The sequence below is a fragment of the Acyrthosiphon pisum genome, chromosome A1 (genome assembly GCF_005508785.2).
Source record: "Acyrthosiphon pisum isolate AL4f chromosome A1, pea_aphid_22Mar2018_4r6ur, whole genome shotgun sequence".
NCBI lineage: Eukaryota > Metazoa > Arthropoda > Insecta > Hemiptera > Aphididae > Acyrthosiphon > Acyrthosiphon pisum.
In genome coordinates this window covers 96,782,437-96,808,008 of record NC_042494.1, presented here as the reverse complement: position 1 = coordinate 96,808,008, position 25,572 = coordinate 96,782,437, and the positions used below count along the sequence as shown (strand labels likewise).

Below are 25,572 nucleotides of genomic sequence, written 5' to 3'. Positions count from 1 at the left end.
ACTAAATTATGCCAATACTAAGAGGTCGGAACAATTTATTAAACGATGCAGATATAGTAAAATATATTATGAGTGACTTACCGGTCGGCGGCGATTGGAAATTGTAGTTGGCCGTTGACGACGATGACGGGGATGGAGACGACGACGAAGATTGCTGTAGTCCTGTATGCTGCGCGATCCTCCTGCGGTTATATTCCCTACGTGGCGGTGAAGCCACATTTTTGTATCCTGGTGGCCTGTACCTAGCTGACTTTACGTTGAACTGGTGTACGCTGTGTGCCTTGTATATACCAGTCAGCGGACTCGGGGATGGCGCTGGTGCGGCTGCGGCGGTGGTAGGCAACCGAGGTAGCGAGTTTGTATTCGATGACGATGCGATGGCTTGCTGCTGCAGACTCCTGGGCAACGTGGTCGACTTGGAGCCGGTGGCCGCCACGCCGTCGTCGCTGTCACCACCCGAGTCACCGCTATCGGGTACGCTGCCCCGTCTCCGCCCGTTTCTCCAGATTCGATCCTCGACACTGCCACCGATGCTGCCACACGATCGCACACGGTCCAACTGTTCCCGGCTACTGTTAGCACTCTTTATCAACAGGTCACCGGCCGACCGTCTCTTAGCCGCGAGCGTCACGCAACTCTCGCCACTAGACGTCAACCGGGTTCGCGAGTCCGACATCATAAGCGTCGATTCGAAACTGCCCCGCCAACTGAACCTTTCATTGTCGCTGGCCTCTTGCCGAGCCTCTTCTAACAACGGGTCGTGTGACTTGGACCTGGGCAGACCCGGGCTATCAAACTGTTCGTCTTCGCCCTCGTCCTCTTCCTCCGTGGTAGTAGAAATGATCGACGTTTTGTGGTGGTGATGAGATCTTCTGTGATATCTTGACGCCCGTGGCGTACCGGGATTTTCGGAAACCGCGTGCATCAGCGCTACAAGCCGGCTTCCGATGTGTTGCATGACTTTGGTTACAAGTGGTGGCGAGTTCCTGGACGCCGACGAATCGGAACTGGGAACTTCGATCTTCCGCAACGAAGCCATGAGTTTCTGGTAGACGAACGCAGTGTCCCGGTTTTCGTCCTGTAGCCTTGACCCGGTCTCCAAATCAGAACTCGTGTAGTCCGACGAATCGTATGAATCGCTCCACGTGTCTTCGCTACTTAAATATTCGACGATTTCTTTCACCTGCTCGTCTCTAATTCCCGGCACGGTTTTCATTAATCTGGTCAATTCGGACTCAAATTTTACTAATTGGGGTGGCTTGCTCTTTTCTCCAGGCACTTCCGGTTTGGGTTGGTTTGCCAACATTGTTTTGAAAAACGCTCTCATCTTAGACATCATTAGATTTGTTTCTTCGTCCGAACTCCAATTATTAAAGCTGTCGGTTCTGGTCAGGCCCTCTGTACCACTTGGTTTTTGATCGTTTTCCGTCATCGGAACCGTGACTTTTTCTTCTGGCACTTCAGCATTTTCGGTGTTTTTATCTAGCACGTCATCTCCTACATTGATATTTTCTACGGTTTCTTCAATTTCCAATGCTTCCAAAGGAGGTGCAGTTACAACCGATCTCTTCTTCTTCTTGCCTCGTTTAACAGTATCAAATTGACCGTCACTTTTTTCAAACGATATAGACTCGTCGTTTGAATCTGAACTTGTAGACGAGTCTTCGTAATCCAATTGTATCTCTACCTGTTGTTCAGATTCTGTAAGATTATCTAGTGACGAATGTTGACGTCCAGTTCCTCTAGCTCTGACTAATCTCTTTCTCCGTTGCTCGGGGCTGTGTTCTGGGCTGTCACTACCAACACTACCGTCCGAGTCTGGTCGATCGAAGCCCATAAACTCGCTTAAAAAATATCGTTCCAGTCTAGATCCAGCCATTTCCGATGCTACTGGTTGTGGCTCGATGCTGTCCAAAGACTCAAGCCCTTCGCTTATGATAGAACTTGTTTCAGAAAATCCATCAGTATTTCTACCATTATCTTGATCTTTATCGCAGAGACCGAAGAAAAAATACTTTTCCAATTCCGTTTGGTTGTTCCGGTCAGACTCCACTTCACTTTCTTCGCAGCTCTCCTCCACGATGGTGTGCAACGTAAAGTCCAATGCCGATCTCCTGAACTCAGGTTCTTCCTCAAATGACATTTCTTCGCCTTCGGAAGATTCAATTTTGAAATCGTCCCTATCCAAGTCTTCCACCCAAGAATCATCATCGGCCAAACCTTCTTCCAATGTGATGACAGCCGACAATGTGTCACCGCCAGTCACGACCTTCACTTCACTTTCATCAGCCGGCTCGGACGTGTCCAGTGTGAGTTTGAACCCTTCATCTTGGACTACCGTGGGCATTATTTTTGTGGTATCATTGGTCACCACGTTCACAGCCGGTTTGTCGTCTTGTGTTATCATTATCAGGCTAGTAAACTTGCCACTCAGGCCGGCGGCTGCGGAAGATTCGTCGACGGATATCTGTTCCATGGACTCTGTGCCGGAAAACTCGTCGGAGGCGCTGCTGTTTCCGGCGGCAGACTTAACCGCCGCGGCGGCCGCCGAATCCAAAATGCTGGACAACTTTACGTTGCACCCGTCGTCTTCGTCTTCGTCGTCGTCATCGTCCGGACTGTCGTTGACGTCGTACGACATGGCGACGTTCTGCGCGTCCGAATCGTCCGAGTCGTCGGACGGCGACGGAGATGGCGACGAAGACGACGAATAATATCCTACCTCGCCGTCGCGGTCGTCATCTCCGCACGATGCACCCGGTGACGATGACGACTTTGCGTCGAGGGCCGACGCACGGGCCGCGTACATGGTGAGCACGGCACCACCGCCTTCGTCGACGGCGGCCGCGGGGGGTTCCGGCATATCCGCGGCGACGACACCACCGGCGCCCCTTTTTTCGTTCACATTTCTCAACTCTGCACCACTGACGGCATCACGTTCGCGGAAATATTCGGTTAAAACGTTGGCGAACGCGGTGGTTAGCGTGTACTGCGCGCGCTCCGGCGGTATCACGATCGGCACTGGCACGAACACGGGGAACGGCAACACGACCGGAACGAACGTGGTCGTCGTTGTTGCGCGCGCGTCGGTCTCGCTCGGTTTACTGCCACCACCGCTGCCGCCGCCACTACAGCCGGTTAACTGGTCGCCGTTACTGGTACCTGCGCCACCTGCCGACTGTCGTTGCTGCGTTTGTTCCGACGGTCGCGTCTGGTCGTTGTCGTCGTCCAGGCCGGCCATGAAATAGTCCCAGTCACAATCGTCATCGGCCGACAGGCTGGACGACGTTTGCCGGCCACAGCCGCCATCGTCCGAAGACCAATCAGCCCCGTTCAGGAAGACTAGTCGATAGTCCTCTTTGCTCCGACTTCCACCGAGAATGTCTTCGTGCAGGAAAGGGTCCCGGCGGAGAAAACGCCGACTTCGCGGTGGCGTCACTCCTGAAAATAAAAAAAAAAACATATTTTATTATTCAGCGATAGTCTTAAATAAAAATCGTAAAGAACATGGGTTATAAGCAATATTAGGATTCATTTTTTTATAATGTTTTTTATTGTTTACAATTTTATTTGTGTTATGCAATATAATAGTATGCAGGTAGGTGCAAATCCAAATAGTATTAATATAAATTCAAAATTACTCGGAGATACAGAAGAGAAATCACTAGAATGTATAAGTATTTTAATTTGTAATCAATAAATATACAAAAATATAATCGTGTCATTAAGAACCATAAGTTCATCAATACGTCTATGATACTAAAATCTAATTAATATTTTTCTTGTTTCATTTTACGTGATAATAGGTATAAATATACTATAGTTTATAAACTTCAATTATTCTACAAAAACCAAAATATAGGTAGAACATTACATTTTAAATTAAAACCTACGAACAAATTTAGAATAAGCAAATTATTGAAGCATCATTTTATAATAAATAACATGTTATTATTATTGGGTAATTGGTTGTTACATTGTTTAACTAATTACATCATCATTATTCATATAATCATAATTCGTGTTATAAAAAAATATCATTTTGCTTTTAAAACAAAATGTTTGTAATTAATTTAATTTGTCAGAATATTATATTTGTTTTATAATTCTTTCGAAAAGGATAATTGCTTTTTAAAAATGATCGATGAGTTTATGAGAAAGACTTGCATTTTAATTATATTTAAGCTGATTCTGTAAAAACAAACGTGATCTAACGACTTTCGGTTTTTAAATGTAAAAACTCGTATAACGTGAAATGGTGAAAGAAGTCATAGGGTGAAATTGTTACGTTTTTAATGCCTCGCGGCTGATGTTCGGCCAAAAAAGTTACTTAAAATAGCTAATCGTTGTGAAACTTGAAATGTTGGCCTTTATTAACCACACGAAACAATTCCGATCAAAATTTAGATTCACAATGACAAACTATTCCAAGTACAAAATAATGAAACGCAAAAAACAAACTGTAATCGCATAATATGTGGCTTATTGTTAAAGAAAGTTTGATACAATATAAGCATTTTTTCTGTAAGTTGAATAGTGCAAATTAAATTTCACGAATTATTGTTTTTCAAATAAATAAAATACCAGTTAATCATGAATAAATAGAGATTATTATACCAAAATATAAGAGCGGTTACTAAAAATAATAAAACGTCACGTGTTTATGAGTTGTAATTTAATTAAGAAACTACATTTGTTAGTTTTAAAATCACTCGAATCACAAGAATAATGAATATTTTTTTTTTTACAGAGCTTTTAGTATAGGTACAAAGAAATATATATTACAATTTTTTGTAAATGAGTAATATACTAATATTCACTGATCAATGAAATGCACGTCATTGTGTAAAAATAAATCGTAATATATCAATTATTTTTTTCTTATAATACCTTCAATCAATATATAAACAACGTGTGCAACTAATTAAAGGCATAAAAAATTCTAATTAATAGTTTAAGCTGTTTGCACTCAATGGGTTAAGAATAATTAATTTTCCGAAGACGTTGACAATATGTATACGCGCGCAATTTAATTAATCCATTTCGTCCAATCACATTTTTTAATTAAGTTTAAAAATTATAAACTGTTGATATATAAATTTACATTCTTATAAAAATACGACGTATTATGTAGTCAAGACCCAGATTGTAAATTACGCGCATATCTTAGAACTCTTCAAGCACACTACATTATGCATATTATACTGGATCAAAGACCACACACACGCATTTTTCAGTTGTTGTTCAGTGGAGTTACGAAATCCGATGACACCGATTATCGACCGGAAATCCGTGAACAATAGACACCCTTCGGCACCATATTGCATTCCTAAAAAAGAGGTAGGAACCAATAATGCATACACCCATTTTGAAAAACAGATGTTAAAAAACTAATAAAAAGTTTTGGAAACGATATTTTTTTTTACTTATTTAAATAATATTTTATTTTAACAGCATCTGCAGTATTCACGAGAACGCTGTGTTGTAGTTAATCAGAGTTCAGATATCGAATTTCAAGTAGGCTCCTAAATATTATATACCTATATAGTTATACGGGACTTAATTTGCATAAATGCATAATATATATTAATAATATGCAATTATATATAATAAAATATAACTGCAGACGGTGGTCGGAGCGCCAGACAACTACATATTTTATTTGTACGTTATGTATAATACAGTTCTGAATGGTTTGTATACTTAAGCTATAGCTATGGTTACATTTATGTATTCGTTGTAAATAACTTGATTGTTCGTGCACTTTAGCTAAAGATTCAAAGTAATGAAACGTATAATGATTAATGGGAACAACTAACAAATTGATAATGTTTTTATGTCAAACAAAGAAACGCACAAGAATAAAAATACTATGACGATGATGGGAATGTCCATTCAATTTTATAATCGATTGTTTATGAAATCGTTTATTTTTTTTTATTAATTTCTCTTTGTTATTTTAATTTCATACAATTTGGGAAATTTGTGGTCAAACAGCTCTAAGTTTTATTGATAGATGCGTGGCACAATATAAAAAAAAAATAGGTAAATAGTTTTCAAATATTTTGCGAGCCTCAGAGATGTGATAGATATTCCATTAATATTATAAGTAATATTATATGGGTTTGAAATAAAACATACGCTAAGCCGTACAATGTGTATGCATAGACCAGACCACGAGAAATGTATTGTCAATTGCACGCTTGCAAATAAATAATAATTTATATTTGTCTGAACAATAAGTAGGTAGGTATAAAAATGTAGTATACAAATGTGTACATAAATAATAAACATGTGTAAAAAAATTAACATTTTAAGTATATCACCTTCAGAAAAGAATAAATGATAATAAATACACGATGACTATTAGTTGTTATTAATTAAACCGATTGATTTGCCTTGAGTAAGATTACCTAATTATTTCAAAGTATATAATATGTAGGATAATATACAAAACGTATAGCTATTTATTTTTATGTTTATACGCTTCATCAATATCGTATTGTTAAACTTGAAATAAAAGTACCGAGAGTACTTTAAAACCAATAGCGAAATAAAACGCTCGTCTTTCATCGAAAATTGTGATGTTTCCAGTGTTCCACGACTTGTGTGAATACTAAATACAATTTGAAAATTAATATAATCCAAGACAATTACTTCTTATATTATACTCGAATCGTAAATTATTATTACTTAATGTTTATAATAATACTAATTTTAAAAGAAAGTTTTTATAAAAACGCAATTAATTATGTACCTAGATAATTACATTCAATTTACATAACTTTGGGTTGAGATATCATAGAATATATTATTATAAATTAAAATACATGTAGGTATTATATATAATTTTATAAGCGTACACATATATAGGGTGATTTGGTGATTATGGAACCTTATGCTTAGTCGGTAAGTGAATTGAAAGTTATTTATTTATCGTATACACTAAGACCAAATAGTCATTGAAGTCTGATGAAGTGTCAATGATGATTTCAATAGTAAATTCACGTGTGTTATTAACAATTTAAATCTCAGGTGAAATCCTTCTATACCTAATTACCTCGTGTATACTAACTTTCTGATTTGAATTTAAAAAAAAACTAATGATGAAAAGTTGTCGGAGAATGTTAATTTAGTCATTAATCACACGCGTTAAATATAACTGAGAATTATTTTAAAATACAAATTATATACTTAATAAATTTCAAAATTAAAAAGTAAAACCGACAGAAAGAATATAATATCTTTAAAAGTCAAAATGTAATAGATAATACGTACATCTCGACGACAAATATTTTTGAAATATTCTAAAACTCAATACGTGGTGACTAACGGAAGAATATGGATCAATATGTTTTATATAATATTATTATAATATATTATAAGAATGTTTCGGGTTATAAGAAAAAAAAAAGTACTAAATATAATAGTATGCGTATAATGTATATATATATACATTCCTCTCGTCGTAATAAACATACAAGTATAACACAACACAACATTATATATTATTTTCATGTGACATCACTGTCCACCGCTGACGTTAGATAACAATAAATGTTTTGGATAACAATAAGAAGTCCGCGTACACACACAACAGACACAAAACACATTGCACGGAAGACTTGGCAACCCTGGGTGTGACAAATGAATGCATAACAATGGCAATAGGCCGGTAAGCACAATAGACAGATTGCCGAAAGAAGTGGCTGCAAGGTTAACCACCTCACATCACCGATGGTCGAGAGTATCGTGTGGGAGAGGAATAGAAAGACCTAAACCGAACAGAAACGTTATCGGTTTTTGGGCAAGTGCGTGGTTATGCCACCTTGCGGACACCTGTGCGCGTTTGAATACGTATCGGATACACTTCAGGCGTAGTCCTCCTCACAAGTCACAAGATATAATATTAGTAGTTCTCGCTAGTGCCGTCAATGTTTTAGCTCAAAAGACCTTAAGTTTTGGAAAAATTAAAGTAAGTTTACATTATCCGATTTTAATTCTAAAAAAAAATTTGAACTTTTCAAAAAGTTGCCTATATATCATACGGAATCTTATATTATTGTGAACTGTAATTCACAGTTTTAAATTCAAAATATGGATTTTTTTCAAATCATAATTAAGATTAAAAACGAAATGTGTTTCGTACGATCTACGACATTATTATTCTGCTGAATTAAAGTATTTTTTTTAGAATCAAAATCGGACAATTTTTTCAAAACAATAAGTAAGTTGTCGTTAAATTTGTATGCAGAATTTTATATTGTTATCGAGTTATTACATGTGCAGCGCGCACGAGAGTGATAACCGTGTTGAATTTAACTCACACAAATAATCATTTACAAATTACAATTAACGCATAGATCTCGGGCGGCTAAGACGAGATAAGATATTTTATAAATGTTGCCCCTTAAATAATAGCCGTAGCAAGGCTCTTTAAGGTGACTGCATACGGGCAACTATCTCAACAAAAATGTACCAATATTTTGTCAATCATACCGATAGACCTGATAACGTGATAAGAATTCTGAAAACTGATTTGAATTCGTTAATGTCTATTTGAGATCGAACAGGCCACTTTTATCAAAATGTCGTTCCTAAAATCCTATAAATTTTGTTTGAATATTAAAAATGTATGAAGTTTTAAACGTTAATTATTTCAAAAATTAAATTGAGGATCTTAAAATCTGGTCTGATCGATCACAAGTAGACATAAAAACGAATTTAAATCAATTTTCAGACGTCAAATTCCGTTGTCAAAAAGTAATTACAAATTAACATAAATTGTTAACCGTTCATGCGCGCAACACCGTGGCGGTGACTTGTACTATACAGTAGTACGTAAGCGTGCGGGAACGCTTACGCCTTACACACATGCACACATACTAATAATCACATACTATGCATACATTTACAAGAACCAAGTGCAAACAATTTGAAAATTGCCTATTTTGATCCCCTTAAAAGCTGTCCGTTTGCAATTCCCTTAATATTAAGCAATGCAGTTTGATATAATTATCCTGTATACAAAATATTATATTCACTATAAATATATAAAATACTATATTGAACAACTGTTATAAATAATACTTTTTAATATAAAACGCATATCAGTTACTATCGTTTAAAAAATAACATATTCGTAGTTATTCAAAATAATTGGTATATTTAGTGAATATAGTGTTTTCATTTAAAATGTAGTAGCCTTGTTATAATATATTATATTATTACGTAGCAGAAAATTATTTTTGTTTATAACTTTATAATAACGAGATAAAACAATAATAGTATAATAAACATGGGATCAATACTGTTAATTAATTTTCAAATAAACTACGTCAATACGTCATGTTCCAATATACTGTAAAATATTCATAATTTGAAAATTGTATTAATATTTCCTATACTTAACTCCTAAAAAAGTGATTGCTGATACTACGTAAACGCTATCTAACGGTTAAATCAACACACGCCATGATATTAATTTAACGATTAATATCATGATGGTTATTTTTTTCCAATATTATTTGATTTTAATATTTTTATGAATTTATCATCAATATTAAATGTTTGAGTACACGTTATAATGAAGGCTTCGTGAAAGTCGAAAGCTTTAAGTTGTTTTCCATAACTTCACACAAGAAATTGAGTTCGTTTGAAATTAGGTTTTATTCTGCATATTAATTATAAGTTATTTTAATGATTTATTGTGTTATTATGATGAAGAGGTGAACGTAAGTGGTTGAGACTCTGGTAGTAATTTGGCTTTTATTTATGAAAGATAAGTTGTTTTTTAATTGTTTTTGTCAATGAATCTAAATAGCACTTTACAATAATTGAAAATACCATTAAAAATATTCGTTCTGCTTTTGATTGTTAGGTATTTCATAACACAGTTGACACTAAACAACATTTCTCAATTTGTAATGCATTTATCGTGTATGAATGCATTCATTTCTCTGAATATAATATGATAGTAAATTATTGTAACAAAATAAAATGTACAGAAATGATTTTTTTTTTGATGTTTTACATATATGTTGTATTAAGTTGCCTATTAGTAACGCCTTAATGTAAGATGTAATTTATGTTGAAATATATTAATTATGAAGAACGTTTTTCTAATAAGAGGAATGCATAATGATTTAATGTTTTAAGTCTTTTTTTCACAAATATGTTTTGTATGATACCGTTGATCATGATCAAAAAGTCTGGTATTTTTATTATGTACTATGGCATGGTACATAATAGTACATACATTGTATCGTATGGATATGGAACAATAATTGTGCTTTTAAGGGGCTTAACGTAGGCAAATATGTTAAAAAAATAATGAATTAAAAATTGAAGAATTATACAAGTAAAAATATTAACTGGAGGTTTTTTATAATAATACCTATACCGGGTATTTTGTTAATTTTAGCGCTCAAGTTCTCGATTTCATATCAACAAAAATTACTAAATTTACATTTTGATGAGCAAGCATTTTAACACGGCGCAGCAAATATTATAATGGATCGCAGCTAACCGTAAAAACAAAACGGACGGCAAGAATAGTTTACCGGGCGGTATGTGTTTGAGATCTTCTTGTACTCTGGACAGACATCCGGTCAGGGCGGTGGCCACTTGCTTCTGGCGATCGTCCTCGGATTCGTTGTCGCCGCCGGGATGGTGGACGTCGCCCGACGTCTGCATCAGCGATGATACGTCGGCGGTGGCCGTGCCTGGCGTCGTCTCGACGACCGTCTGCATGTCGATGACGTGGCCACAGGTGTCCACCAGGTGGACGGTGTTGACGTCCACGGCCGGCCCCGTCTGTCCGACGGCGGCCGGCGCGGGCCGTCCTACGCGCGTGGCCGCTCCGCCACCACCACCGCCTGCACCGTTCCGCTGCGGCCATGGTACGCTACCCCGCGGCATGCTGCTGTAAGCTCGCAGTTCGGGCGACCCTCTGACGGCCGACCACGGAGACGAGTCTGTCGGCAAAAACACACATAACGCGTTACGCACACGATAGGAGAGAACGAGGAGACTAAACGAACAAAAACAAACGTATAACGAAAAAGTATACGGCTGCACAACACACACGTAGGCACGCGCGCGCTGGCGGGACCGTCGCCTGTAGGAGGAGACGGCGTGCGATCCATTAGGATCAACGGACTTTGGTGGGCAGACTCGTTCACTGGTGTGTGTGTGTGTGTGTGTGTGTAATAGTAATATTATGTATGAGCGATGTAATATTATAATATATATTATATATACAAATATATTTAGGAGTTAGACGCGAAAAGAGTGAAGAAAAAGAATACGGTGAGGAGTGGACGTCGGAGGAGGAGGAGGAGGACGGCGACGAATTTATACAATTGTTTCCAAGTTGTATGTATAATATTATGCGCTCGACTTTCGTAACAAATGAAATATTAATATATTATAAATTATAATATTATCGTAGTCGTACGACAAGACAAAATATTATAATATAATATTATGCCACGCCACCACACGTTGTGTGAACAATAATAATGGTGCTGAAGATATTACGCGATATATCGGCGTGGTCAACGTACCTTTGAACGTCAGGGACCTGCCCAGTTTAGTTTCGTTTTTCGGAAATTTCATGGTTTCTGGCGACAAAAAATCAACGATCCATTCTTTCGCCGGCTCCAACGATCTAAAATGACGTAATATATATTTTTAGCACACATCGATCTATATATTTTCTTATAGTATCTACATAATTTATGTAACATCGTCAAGTATGTATGTTATGAAAAAAAAAAACAAATCATATTATAAATTCAAGATATTAAACATTAACGCTCATATAGATTATCATAATACGAAAACCCGCGACGGTCTCGTTTCACCGTACAATAAGATTTTGTTCCTGGAGCTTAAAAGTGTTAAGATAGTTGTGATAATCTTCGGTAAGCGGGAGAAAACAATTTTTTTGTCACGCCTGTACCAAAAGTTTAATTTTCGATTCCGATTGAAAGGTTCTAAAATGACCTTATTCCATGCAGCGGACAGTAAATTAGTCTAACGTCAACTTCCGGTCAGCATATAGTCAGCATCATGACACTATGCTGTTTCACTGTTTAACGCTTCAGGAATAACATGCCATGTACCGATACATTTTGTCTAATATATCAAAATATACTGGCTGATAATGGTTAAGTGCCGTGCTGTTCTATGAAAAAAGTTTGGCTTAGCACCGAAACACCGACAGCAGCAAGAACGGTTTATTATAATTTATACGGTAAAAATTCAGATATTGGTATTAATGTATTTAAGAAAACCGATGTGTAGAAACTAAAATAGGTGTCTCAATTTTTCAGCGAGTAGGAACTATGTAACATAATACCTCATCTTTCTCGACGTGAAGGAAACTATAATGTATGTAATTTTTAACCTACTAGACTCGTGTAGAAACTAACGATTTTCTAATCTATACCACCGTATTATCAAATTCATAGCTTAGTACATTTTTGGGTGAAACGAGTTTGTATTGGTTAAGGTTTCCATATATCAGAAATTAGACACATAATATTATTATGTGGTTAGTAGAAACTTTCAAAAAGAGACATTTATTATTGTCACGAAAATAATGAAATAACTTATACATATATTTTTTATCATTTTTTCGATGTTATTAGTCTTTACAGGTTGATAATTTAATATTGCAGTGTACAAGGTTCCTCATATAAAATTCATACACTTTAAAAATCATACTTTGTAAATCGAGCCACGTTCTGGACTAAATTAAATGATTTATCATTGCTTTCAGATTTATAATAATAGGTATACAATACTGGCATATGCCAAGGTGAACGAAAGTAAATGTGTTTACAACACCCAGTTTTATGTGTGTAATCTGTACCAACAACCAATGTTTTAAAAAAAAATCAAAACCCACGGAATGAAAAGGTGAATATTAATATTTATACATTAAGAATAAACAATATTTTTAAATATTTTCAGAAATATCAAAAATAATATTACTTTAAAAATAGGGATTAAAAGCTGTCTCGACAAGAATAGGTATAGTGTAGGGAATAATGTTTTTGTCACAGAAAGTTTGATTTTCGATGGCGGTCAAAGCGTTGGAAAACGAACTTACTCCGTCCAGCGTACAGTAAATACTTTTTTCTGCACAGTTAAATGTCTAAATCAGATTAAAAGGTAAATGTGAAATTATCGATGATACATAATATTGTCTAATATATCAAATATTAGAGGGTAGGAGCGTTACTCCAGTTCTGTTCTATGAAACAGTTTGGCGAAACTAGAAACAGATAATTATGACTTAGGACTACCGTAACATCGATATAGGTCCATCACGGAGGCGGTAGAGGCGTAACATATTATTGTAAGTGTGGCTCGTGCGGGAAGGTAATTTCAGTCTTGGGTGAAAGCAGTGTTAGCCTGCGGGGCTTGTGCTGCATATACGTCACTCACGAATGAAATGTAACTTCCAGCCCTTGTCTCAGAATATACTATAAGCTTGGATTTTTTTCCCAATGCCATTGTAAAGTAAAAAAAAAACTTTATAATTTAAAATTTCTTTGCTGTGCGGAAACAAATTGAGTTATTATGTTTTTTGTGGTCGCAATTTATACGGTTTATCTCGAAATGGCGCAAAATCGGTTATTAAAACACTATTTATTTATTAATGTTTACTGTTTAGTTGCGACTGTAATACGAATTATGCTACGCTAGGAAAATAATTTATGTAATCGAATAACGATTAATCAATAATTATAACTAATATACATAAATTATATAATTTAAATTTCGTTAATGTTTGTTTGGCATATGGGAACTGTAAACTGTTAAAAAGTGTCGAAATATTTTGAAAATTATCACGACTTATAGGAAATGCTAATATAAACATTTTGTGAAAACTTCAAGTATCTTATGTTATTCGTTTTAAAGTCAAGCCACAAAATCGATGTAACCAAAAACTGGTTTTAAATATTTCCATTTTGACTTTAAATGTACTAGGAATCTTTTACTTTTGACCTTCCAAAGTAAGTAAGTACCAACTAGATCGAATTTGCTAACAGAAACTTCCAAAAAGATAAAATCGAAGTATTTTCACTGCCCCAAAAGGTGATGACACATTACGTCTTTGTGCACAGAACGAAATTTCAGAAATCTAAAATCTAAATGTACAAGGTTCTTCAATAATTAGTCTTAGAGTATTCTAAAAACATCAAAAATATATTTGCACAGCTTTTATTATTATTATTTTTTTAAGAAATATAATATCTAAACGGAAAATAACGATTTTACTTACACGTAATTCAACATTTAACGTATACTTATATTTTAGACTCAATACAATTTTCAAAATATTTAGACTATAAATAATTAAACCACGGACCTATTCACAGCGGTCAACGTTATATGATGACTTATAAATATTAATTTAATAAAATATGATACATGTAGTATTATAATATCTTATTGATAGTATAATATTATATGCGATGTTTTTGGCAAAAACTAGTTCACACCATACTGTGCTACTCAGGTGTGGACGCTCACGCAATTAATACAAAAAATACAGAGTAAAATGTATTCCTATTGAATGTAAAATTATCCGTTATGCTTTAGAAAACACATTCGGATATGACGTTCTCCTAATATTGATTGCATAAATATATTTCTGATATTATACCCTAAGAAATATATGTTATACCTACTTATTATAGTATTTGATATACCTACCAAAAAAATTTCTGCATACTAATTGTTTATATGTTTATATTTTATATTTTAGTTCAAGTTATTCATTTTACATGAATATTATACCGTTTCAGATAATATAATATGAAATTAAATTTTAAAAATAAAATAACCAAGTAAACAAAAATTTAATTTTAAAAAAATGTAAATATTTGTATTGTTAATTGAAATATTTCTACGGTTAACTTAGTATTGTATTACTAGAATATTGTATTTGATTTCTCTGGTTACTTTATAAAAACTATTTTTGTTAAATACACTATAAACAATTTGAATGCATTATTTATTTTATATTTTTCAAACTACCTATATACTTGTACTAACACTCAAATGAGTTTTATTCGTGGTAAATTTCGGCTTGTCTGTGATTTATAAAGATGGACAAAGTTCTTTGAATTATTTATTGTTTATACATTATACATTATTACTGTAGGCTTTATCCGGGGTATGGTTTGTGTGGGCATTATTTTTATACAATTATTTATGTGGGTTAAATTTTAACTTTTTTTATTGTTAAGCTTATTATGTCTTTGTTTGTCTTATATTTAAGATCTGTTTGATTGTTTACAGGCATTTTCTGAAAATATGAATATTTAAGCACACCGAGGGTATCGAGTGCGCTATTCAGACTTAAACAATTATTGTATAATGTACATTATACAGTATACAATGGGCTTAAATGGTTATTATTTTAATATTTTTTTTTAAACATAAGAAGGTTTTTATCTATATTAATAAAAGAAAATGTTTGTAAGTGTGTATGAGATTCATAGCCAAGTTTATTGCACTCGTGGCTTTAAAATTTTAATTTTAGGATTTTAAAGGGGGGCCCATACAGGATTTGTTGGCTTACGAAAAACGAATATTTTTTTTGTTTGTATAGGGTTGCCATATATTACAGGAATAAAATAGTTAATATAATTGGCGGAAACTGATTTGTACTTAAAACTATGTAGGTACTTATTTTGATTAAAAATGGACTCTGAAGATATCCTTGTCGAGGTTCAATTAAGGTTTTAAACTTAGAACAAAACTGGATAATACAAATCTCCGTCATCATAAGTAATAGTAGGTACCTATGTAATATAATTTTTAAAATAATTTTAAATTGTTCAACTCAATTTTTTTTTAATCCTTACACTTTTCACGTTGACCAAGTGACGATAAAAAAAAATATTTAAAATAAAAATTAAGTTCTAGAAATGTTGAATTTTAAAATTATCATTTGACCACTATTTTTTTATGACGACAACGAAATATGTATCCTATATTAAAAAAGAACCTGTGTGATTTAAAGTAGAAAAATCAATTATCTACGCACTTTCTTTGAAATGGTTGAATAATATTAATGTAGTAAATCAGTTATGTGAGAATCCACATTATAGCATTTAAGTTATTCTGATATAGTTAGATAGAGAATTGAGGATTCGAAAATACTTAAGATATTGTGTGATTTCCTAAAGGCGTTTAAATCGGTATATTGGCAGCTTATTAGGTATGCTACATACATAGTTTTAGTGGCATTACATGGGGGAGGGGGTTGGAATAAATGTATTATTTATATATGAAAACTGTAAAAAACTTGGTTTAATTTATACTTAACACCCCTTCCCCCCAAATTTCAAAATCATGGTACGCAACTGCATAGTTTAGTAACTTATTTGATTTCTCGAGTATCTATTTATTTAGTTACCACGTTACATTAATAATTGTCATGTAACACGTTAGTTCAACATAAGATAGCCACCAAGATGGATTGTTCAATTATAATAATATGATAGGTTAAAGTTATTTTATCGATAGGAACCTATTGGAAAATAAATAATAATTTATGATGCGTACTCGATTTTTTCTTTGTGACACCGAATGCACAGCCATTCAGGGGCATGTGTGGCAGTTGAATATTCCCTGCAAGACATACATATTCGTTCACGGCAAGCACGACAATTGGCCCCTCTATTGATTATCCGGCCAAGTTCGGCCCGGCATCGAGCACAACAGTGTCCAGACCATAGACTGGACTCGCATCGTAATACTTCTAATTCACCGCTAGCCATAGTATCGTATTGCCTGGAAAAAAAAATATATTTAATAGTGAAAAAACATTCAAACATCATGAAAGCAGGTACCTATTTTTAACCAAGAAGATTTTGATTTAGAATAGTCATTTAAAAAAATAATAACGGGCCTCCGCTTAAAGATTAATTGTATTTCACACCGTGCACATACATTTTCTGCAGTTAAATATTGTAGAAACTATATGAAATTAAACCTGGCTACATTAGGTAAGTATACCTATACATAGCTTGATGAGAATTAAATTAAACGTACAAATGAATAATGCAAACAATAATGTTAATTCATAACGCGCTGTTATTTCTCGTTGCTTAAGTACAAATAAACTGAATACACGACGAAAACACAGTTCCATTATTTTATATTCAACTAGTTGTTCTTCTCTAAGAGGACAATTTATTTCTTATAACCTTAACAACCATTCGTAATTGAAATTCATTATTTATTTTCCTCCCGAGTTCTTCGTAAAAACAACATCTGTTTTTCTCGTTATTGTCACGTCCGCGCGGTCCGTTCCTAGTTTTCCGCCAATGCTTATGCAATTTGTACAATTTGTATAATCTTCAAATACAATAATATGAAAAACCACTTAAGAACGTTAACGCAAAGAGTTATAGCATGTAAAACGTTGAACGACACTCCCAATTAAAATGCGATGTATATTAAATACTAAATATAATATTATATATTATCTGATATAGGTTGATACATGCAAAACAAAATATGCACAAATTACTTCTGCCCACGTACCATCAGATATATCATCCATGGAATAAAAATATGCTGTGTACATTTGCCTACCGGTTCTGTAATCCAATTTCATGACGTATGTGTGTCGTCTTTTTAATAGGCGTGAATCAGTGATACAACGCGAACCCGTGATATTTTTCACAAGATACTTTTACTATTACTTTTTATTATACGCTGTATTATAAACCGTTTATAATACAAACAAAACGCATCTCGGAACAGTATTACCAAGAATATTTTATTGTGAAATCTGCGAATCGGATTTGGGTATAAACTATAGAGCACACCAACTACAGTATTCAAATTTTATTTGAATTTTTTTATGAAATATTTTCGAAGCGTGTATTACCAAGTATTTATTATATTGTTATTGTTGACAGAGACAACGAAATATACTATAATATATAATTTTATCTTGGAATTCAGGGACTTCACTTCACAGTTGTGAAATTAATCATACTTATTTGGGCACAGCAGCTATATTAACTAAAGTATACAAACTATGACATACAGGCCTTGGCCTCATGGTAAAAATATAAATATAATAAGTATTATGTATTATTACTATTATTATTATGAACCAAAATATCCAAACCATATGGTGTCGGAAGCTTAATTTGATATATACATTTCAATAGTAAATAATAAATGATGTTTTGATTGAAATTTTAAATTAATATTAAGCAACTTGGCTGTATATGTGTTATAAAATTGGCTTTCTTTTTATAAAATAATGGTCTACAATGTTTGGATTTTTTTTATGTTTAATAATTTCCATCTGTCATGACTCATCATGACTATCCTATAATATTTTCTTTATACCATCAATCATAATTACGATAACAAATTATAGTTACGAACTCGTTTTTTTTGCTATTATATAAAAATAATATATTTTCGAAAAAAATCTAGTCCAAATGTAAAATTGCACAATGAATACACAAGGTATCATCATATAGATTACTCCCTCCAAGTAGCATACAATTTTTTGGTGTAATTGTCTACAGAATTTTTACTTATTGATGCTAACATTATACACGTGTTGTCGTGTTCTAATTAATTAAGCAAGATATTGAAAAAACATAAATTATGATTTTATCATTGCAGTAGATAAAAAAGATAGTATAATATTTGTTATTATTATACTAGTATATAATACAAAATATGGGTTCATTATAGACATTATCTAAACACGACCATGTTATACGAGTATTTGAGTGATATTTGTTACTGAAGTGTGTTGCGAAAGTGAGTACTTAACTTATATTTGCATAATTGCCTTAATATCATGTTTCACATGCAACATATATAATCTATATTGTATGTAGATATTTAAAATAATTACAAAGTGTTTGTTTATCGTTGATAAATAGCACTTGTAATTTTAGACTCAAACAAAACATATTAAAGCACCTCATTTAATAACATACACATAATGAAGAGAAGTCACTGCGAATGAATTAGGTATTATAATTAATTTCTATTTAGGCTACATAAATAACTAAGAATTAATAACTGAAATATGATTCAATTTAAATGGACCAAAACATACCATAGTTAAATTCAAGAAATGGTCATTACAAAGGTATATATTATATCACAATCAAAAATATAATACTAAATAATAATAAATTACCATACGATATTTTGTGAGATTATTTGGATAAACATTTTCTTTTCGATTTCATTAAAATGCGTGCGCTAGCTTATTCGATATACTTAATAGTTAATACGGAAACCACAAATGTACAATACATTTTATTTACGTCATGAATCCAACACAATACATATTATTTAACAATACCGCAATTAGTAAAAACATATTTTTAGTCAATAGTATACTACCCGAATTGTTAAAGATATATTATTTAAGTCATAAAGTCTGTGAAAACACTTTTTGGCACAGAGAGCACGTAAAAGTACAAGTTCTTTCCTCGTCGCTTTTATCAAATGAGGTCATTTGAAATGTAGGTGTGAATAAAAGTGAATGGAAATTAATAATTAGAACTAAAAAACGAATGTCAAGTGAAATATTGAAATTACCGAAGAAAAATATATTGCACAGCAGAGATGTATAAATGTATAATATAATTACCTATTGGAGACCGAAATTAACACAACGTGTATAAGACTTAATTTAGTAACTAAAAAAATATACTTTAGATTTAACACAAATCTTATTATGTTAACGATGTTGGAAAATAATATTTTACTTATTCTTACAGAATCATAATTCGAGGAATGCTGCGTGTTAAAAATTATGTTATGTATATACCAATATCGTAAGATCATAATTCATACGATATAGTTAGTAGTTACAACGAAAATAAAAATGATAACTGAGTACCTAACCAACCTGGTTTATTATCGTTGCAAACGTAAAATCATAATCGATAAAAATAATTTAAGTCTCTACAGCGGCAAGAACATATAATTTTTGAAAGAGACGACCAACCTATACCCGAGGTTACCATGCCTTATACCCATGTGCCGTGTAGTAATCGGTGTCCGCAAACGAAACAAACATATCAACAGTACCTATATTAAATACTTAATAGTGGTACAGTAATTAATAACAATAATGATCATATTATTATAATAGCTAGGTAGTGAGTACTACGTACCGGTGTACATCTGTTATTAATTATTATTATTATTATTGCTATCATCATCATAACCGGTGGTTGGTGTACTCGAGTATTCGACCGGTCTCATCGTGAATATGCGCGTGTGTGAGTGTGCGTACAACTGCGTACACGAGCGAAATAAACAATGGATGGCGGTGGCGGCGATAGAGGAACCGGTACGAGCCGTACCGGCAAACACACACACACGGGCGCGCGTGCGCTCACGTATTCTATAATACTTGCGTATAATGTTATATTATTATAATGCAGTCGAAGACGAAGACTGTGTCGACGACGACGACGACGACGGCGAGGAACTGCAGAGGAAGACGAAGAGAAGAACTGAGAAGTCAACAGGGCAACGACCAATAACACACACACGTACGCGCACGCGCGATCGCACGCCATATATATATATTATATTATATATTATGAGACACGGCGAGTCTTTCAACTCACGTACGCACACACACACACACACACACACACACACATCCGCAATGTAGATACTACAACAGTCTGCTGAGTGTTGATAATGCCCGATAATAATATTATTATTATAAAACTTTAATGCTCAAATCACACTATTATTCATATTGTAAAATATTATCACACATTATGTGCGACGGCACGACAGAGGCGTTTCCGTTATGCTAACGATGAGATAAGAACCAAAAGAAGTACAGGTAGGTAGGTATCCGATGTCGTCGCTACCAATATTCAAACACGACAAGTGCATCGCCGATATTCATACGCCGAAGAATAGATCTCTGCAGATGATCTGATTGTGCCTATAGTAGTAATATTAATTTATTATTATAACCTATAGGTATATTATGTAGATAATTATACGACGTATGTTATGACGTCTTCACAATAATAATTGTTAGTAAACCTTGAATGACTTATATAGGTATTGCGGATATGACTAACAGTAATAAACCTGAATTGATTTTGCATTACACGCGAAGTCAGCGTCAATAACCCATACACATAGTAAGTTTCAAAACGAATTAAATTCAATTAAAGCCAAAAAAAAAACTTTCTAAAATAATAAACAATTACAATACAACCCGGGTTGTTTAATTTTTTAAATGAGAACCATAGGTACATTATTTTTATAAGTTAAGATCGAGGTTAAGATTTTATGGCATTTTTTGGGGTCGGAGGCGGAGGCGCAAACGCTAATTTTAGTGAGTAAAATAATATTTTGACGAGGTGAAACCTTAAAATTAATTTCTTTATTAAGTACCTACGGGTTTATTTTAATAACTATGAAAAAATTATGCATTATCTGAATCCCGGGATTATACATTTAATACATATTATATTACATATCCAACTTATCTCTATACCACAATGGCAACACAATGTGTGATATTCACGAGGTATAACTAGTAAAAGTATAGAAAACTTTAAACACATAATATATTATACTTTTTGAAAACAAGCTATACATTTAATAACAATAATATATTATTCAACCATAATTTTAAACCTATGGTGTCTGAAAAGTAATAAATTATTTTACTTTTTCTCAGATATTTGTTAAAAAACTTTTAATGAGATGTGATATTTTAAACCATAGAATAAAAATAAATAAAAACTATTATTACTTATTTAGTATAAGGTTTAACCGTTACTCTGGTATATTCGCAAATTTGCATTTTAACGGTTTTAAAAAACAAAATTAAAGTACCTAACTATTCGTATTTTATAAGTCAAACACGGTTACTCAAAAAACCTTTATTAAAAGTCAGATAATTCATAACAGAACACAGTATCAGGAGTGTTATGAACGACAAGAAAACGGTATTCAGAAGATAGCACAATATTATGTAGGTACTTAGAAGATATAGCACAATATATAATTATTATTATTATTATTATTATTATTGCTATTTCTAAAACACGCTGGTGCGTGTGTAAATAGCAAAAAAAACCTGTTTTTCAATGCTCAAGTCCAAGTGCAATTTACGCAATAACAAGGGGTCATTTTAACCCGGTCAAGTGTAAATCCAGAAGCAAATTTAGAATTCACACAACAACAAAAACGGTAAAATATACAGGTAAGTTAATTACTTCTGAAATACTTGAACGATTGAAATTTTGTATTTATTTTAAGTCTAGTTTATTGCATGTCTTGATATTTTTAATTATATATTTAACAATAAATTAATTTTTTTTCTATAATCTGGTATTTATTCTTATATAATAAAATATAATAGGTACTTAATTTGTTAGCTCTTATATATAAGTATTAAAATAAGCGTCGAAGGATAATGCGAACTTGACCGAAATTTAAATTAAATATTTAATTATAATAATATATGCTGTATTGTAAGTTTTAAGTATTTTTTTTTATCGTTGGTATTTACATATAGAGTATTTAAGTATATATATTTTGTAGAATATGCGTATTTTTGTTGAACCCGGCACAATATTGGTCGATTTAGAGAACAATAAATAAACATGTTTTTACTCCTTTTTGAAATAAAATAAAATAATTTGGGTTGAGTATTACTTATATTTAATACACATATTAATAGTTGATTATTTATTTTAAAATAATATATACTTAAATATATATATATATAAAAAAAACAATAACCTTTTTTGTAAAGTTATACGATTCAAGATTAATAATATACTTATACAGATTGCGGTTGAATTTTCATATGATGTATGTTGTATAATGAATGTACCTACAGGAAATAATGGATTCATAATAATTAATAGATATAGGAATATAGCTTTACCTTAATCGATACAGATTATGAAATTAAAAAAGGAACAATACAAACAACTACTAAGTAACTATATAAACATGTATTACAATATGTCGTTGATAATTTATTGAAATTGCTTACTCTATGTTATAATAATATTATGTATTACTATTATGTAATACGACTGTAGAAATATAAGTAACAAACGAGTAGTGACATTTCAAATAAAATGAACAAAGATCATGAATCAACTTTTTTATTTTTAGTGTACCTAGCAATGTACCATATTGTTATATTACGATTATTGAATTTTTCTTAGCAATAGTACAAACAAATTATAAAATGAAGTACCTATATAAGAAAGGAGTTAAGTTTGTTAAAATCTAACACCGAATTAACTGAATTTTGTATATTATTATTTAAGCATGTACCTAATTAACTAAACGTAAAATTGATTGCGTAAATGCATAAATATAATATTATGTATACTCGGATACTCCGGCCCACGAGAGTCCATACGTAAACCGCGCATTCATATATTAATACGTGACGTCTGTTTTCTCCCACCATGATGCCATTCCCTCTATTCGGCTACGTGCCCATGCGCAGTGACGGACGCATTCTGACATAATGGACTCTCGTGGGCCGGAGTATAGGTACTTTTAGTATTTTAAATTAAAAAAATTTGATAGACTGGAAAAGATATTGATAGATATACTATATAGGTATATTTCAGTAAATTATAAATACCTAACAAAATATCTAATAATACATGGTTAGGTAGTTTAATACATATATTTTTACTTCATTGAGAGTTCCGAGTAGGTATAGGTATATAGGTATATGTACTTAATTTAAGCTTTTAGAAACAAAATAATAATAATTAATAGCAAATATTTTCGTTTTAGTAATGTAATGGAATCTATAATAGGTATTTCCATGCTGTTTAACATAATAAAAAATTTAAAAATCTAGAGATTTAAAACAAATATCATTCATATAAATGTAATTATTAAACTCTTAACGTATAAAAAACATAATGTATACCTACTATTTTGATCAACTATAATCTACAATATGTACATTCACATATATATTGATATATATTATGATTTAAATCCTTATAAGTTGTACGTATACCTACTGCTTTAACCACACATTTTAGAGATTTAGGAAACAATAAGTTGTCTAATTCTGTTGCTTTACGACAAGCTTATGTTTATAATGAAAGAAAACAGCGAATTTGTACCTAGTTATATTATTGTAATAAACTCCCATAAGCGACCAAGTTGAAAATAACGGTTGGCAGTTGTTACAGAATAAAGGGTAACTAGCAACTACTAATACAATAAATTTATAAACTTCTAAGTTGCCAGTTGGTATAATAAATAAGTATCTAGTTGGTGATAATTTCTCAGATTATTATGGTTCAATATTCTCGAGAATTTAAATGTAAAAAATCGTGTACCTACAATCAACTTTTTAACATTTAACGTTTTCATAAATTGTGCAAACATTTAGATCTTATACCTATTATTAATATCGAATATTTTTGGTTTCGATATAACAGTTATAATTTATTTTAGTCATTCACTTTAGGTATAAAATATAATAATTAACTATAATAATTTACAAAATATAAATAGTATTAACAAGATAGACATTTTAGATTTTTTTGGGTTATAGTTAGGTACTTTATCGTGTTTGACATAGGGTCATCATTTCAGTCACGAACCACGATGAACTATGGCATTTAGGGACTAGGGGCGGTATAAATTTACCGTTTTAGATTATATTATACTGTCACAGCGAAGAAAAATTTAATTCTACTAAACGCTGCAGGATTATTGTTCAATGCCATTTGTCAAGAACAGCGATTGAATATAATATGAGAACAACTGGTTTCAACTTCATTATGGCCAAATACAACAATGTTGAACCGCAATGGTTGTCCGGGAAGCACGCTGCTATACATTATATCATACCCTGCCGTTGAGTACAGTAAATACAATTTTAATCAACACCGCTCTGCGTGGTAATATAATATTATATTATAGTTTTACTGTATTAGTATATGTATTAGCATAGTAAATATAAACTATAAAGTGTAATGCGCGGGGGATTATTTTCACAAAAATAAAACCATTTTCATCGTTTCCACCCAAATTAACATTTTACCTGTGACTTAAACTTATTTTATATCGATAGGTTTAAAGTTAATCAAGTTGGAATAACTGCCAATTACAGCTATCTGCCAGATATTATTAATAAATAACACATTAAACGTAAGATCGTAAGGCCAACTTCCAAGAAGATTTGTGTTGATGATATCAATAATAATCAAGTCATAAAGATTGCAGAATATACTTTATACGGTCATAATATGGACGATATTAAAAACCTAAATTGTTGCTACTACTGCACAATTGTTAACACTATTATCAATATAATAATTATAAACTAATACAACTGCCTAAAACTTAAAAAATAATAAGAACAACAAGACATATACGAATATAGTGTTAAATTGGATTATCTTTTTTTTAATAATTAGTAGATAGGTCTACCTAATAATTTTATAAATCAATATCTTGTAAAAATTGTTTTTTATCTTGATATTTGTTTTTAAATGTTTTCGT

General features: G+C 32.6%; 1 protein-coding gene across 3 annotated transcripts in view; it reads right to left on the bottom strand.

Moving 5' to 3' along the window:
• LOC100160321 overlaps nucleotides 1–25,572 on the bottom strand; it is a 74,314-nt gene that overhangs the window by 33,362 nt on the left and 15,380 nt on the right. Inside the window, exons 1-5 of one of the 3 annotated variants that reach the window (XM_016802504.2) lie at nucleotides 20,202–20,501; nucleotides 16,594–16,821; nucleotides 11,568–11,671; nucleotides 10,563–10,976; nucleotides 82–3,441 (exon numbers count right to left, since the gene is read on the bottom strand). In XM_016802504.2, the coding sequence (XP_016657993.1) occupies nucleotides 82–3,441; nucleotides 10,563–10,976; nucleotides 11,568–11,671; nucleotides 16,594–16,808 (4,093 nt within the window). In that variant the 5' untranslated portion in view covers nucleotides 16,809–16,821; nucleotides 20,202–20,501. Of the gene's footprint in view, nucleotides 1–81; nucleotides 3,442–10,562; nucleotides 10,977–11,567; nucleotides 11,672–16,593; nucleotides 16,822–20,201; nucleotides 20,502–25,572 lie in introns of those variants that run through there. The other 2 variants (XM_029487838.1, XM_029487839.1) reach the window with 2 other exon arrangements.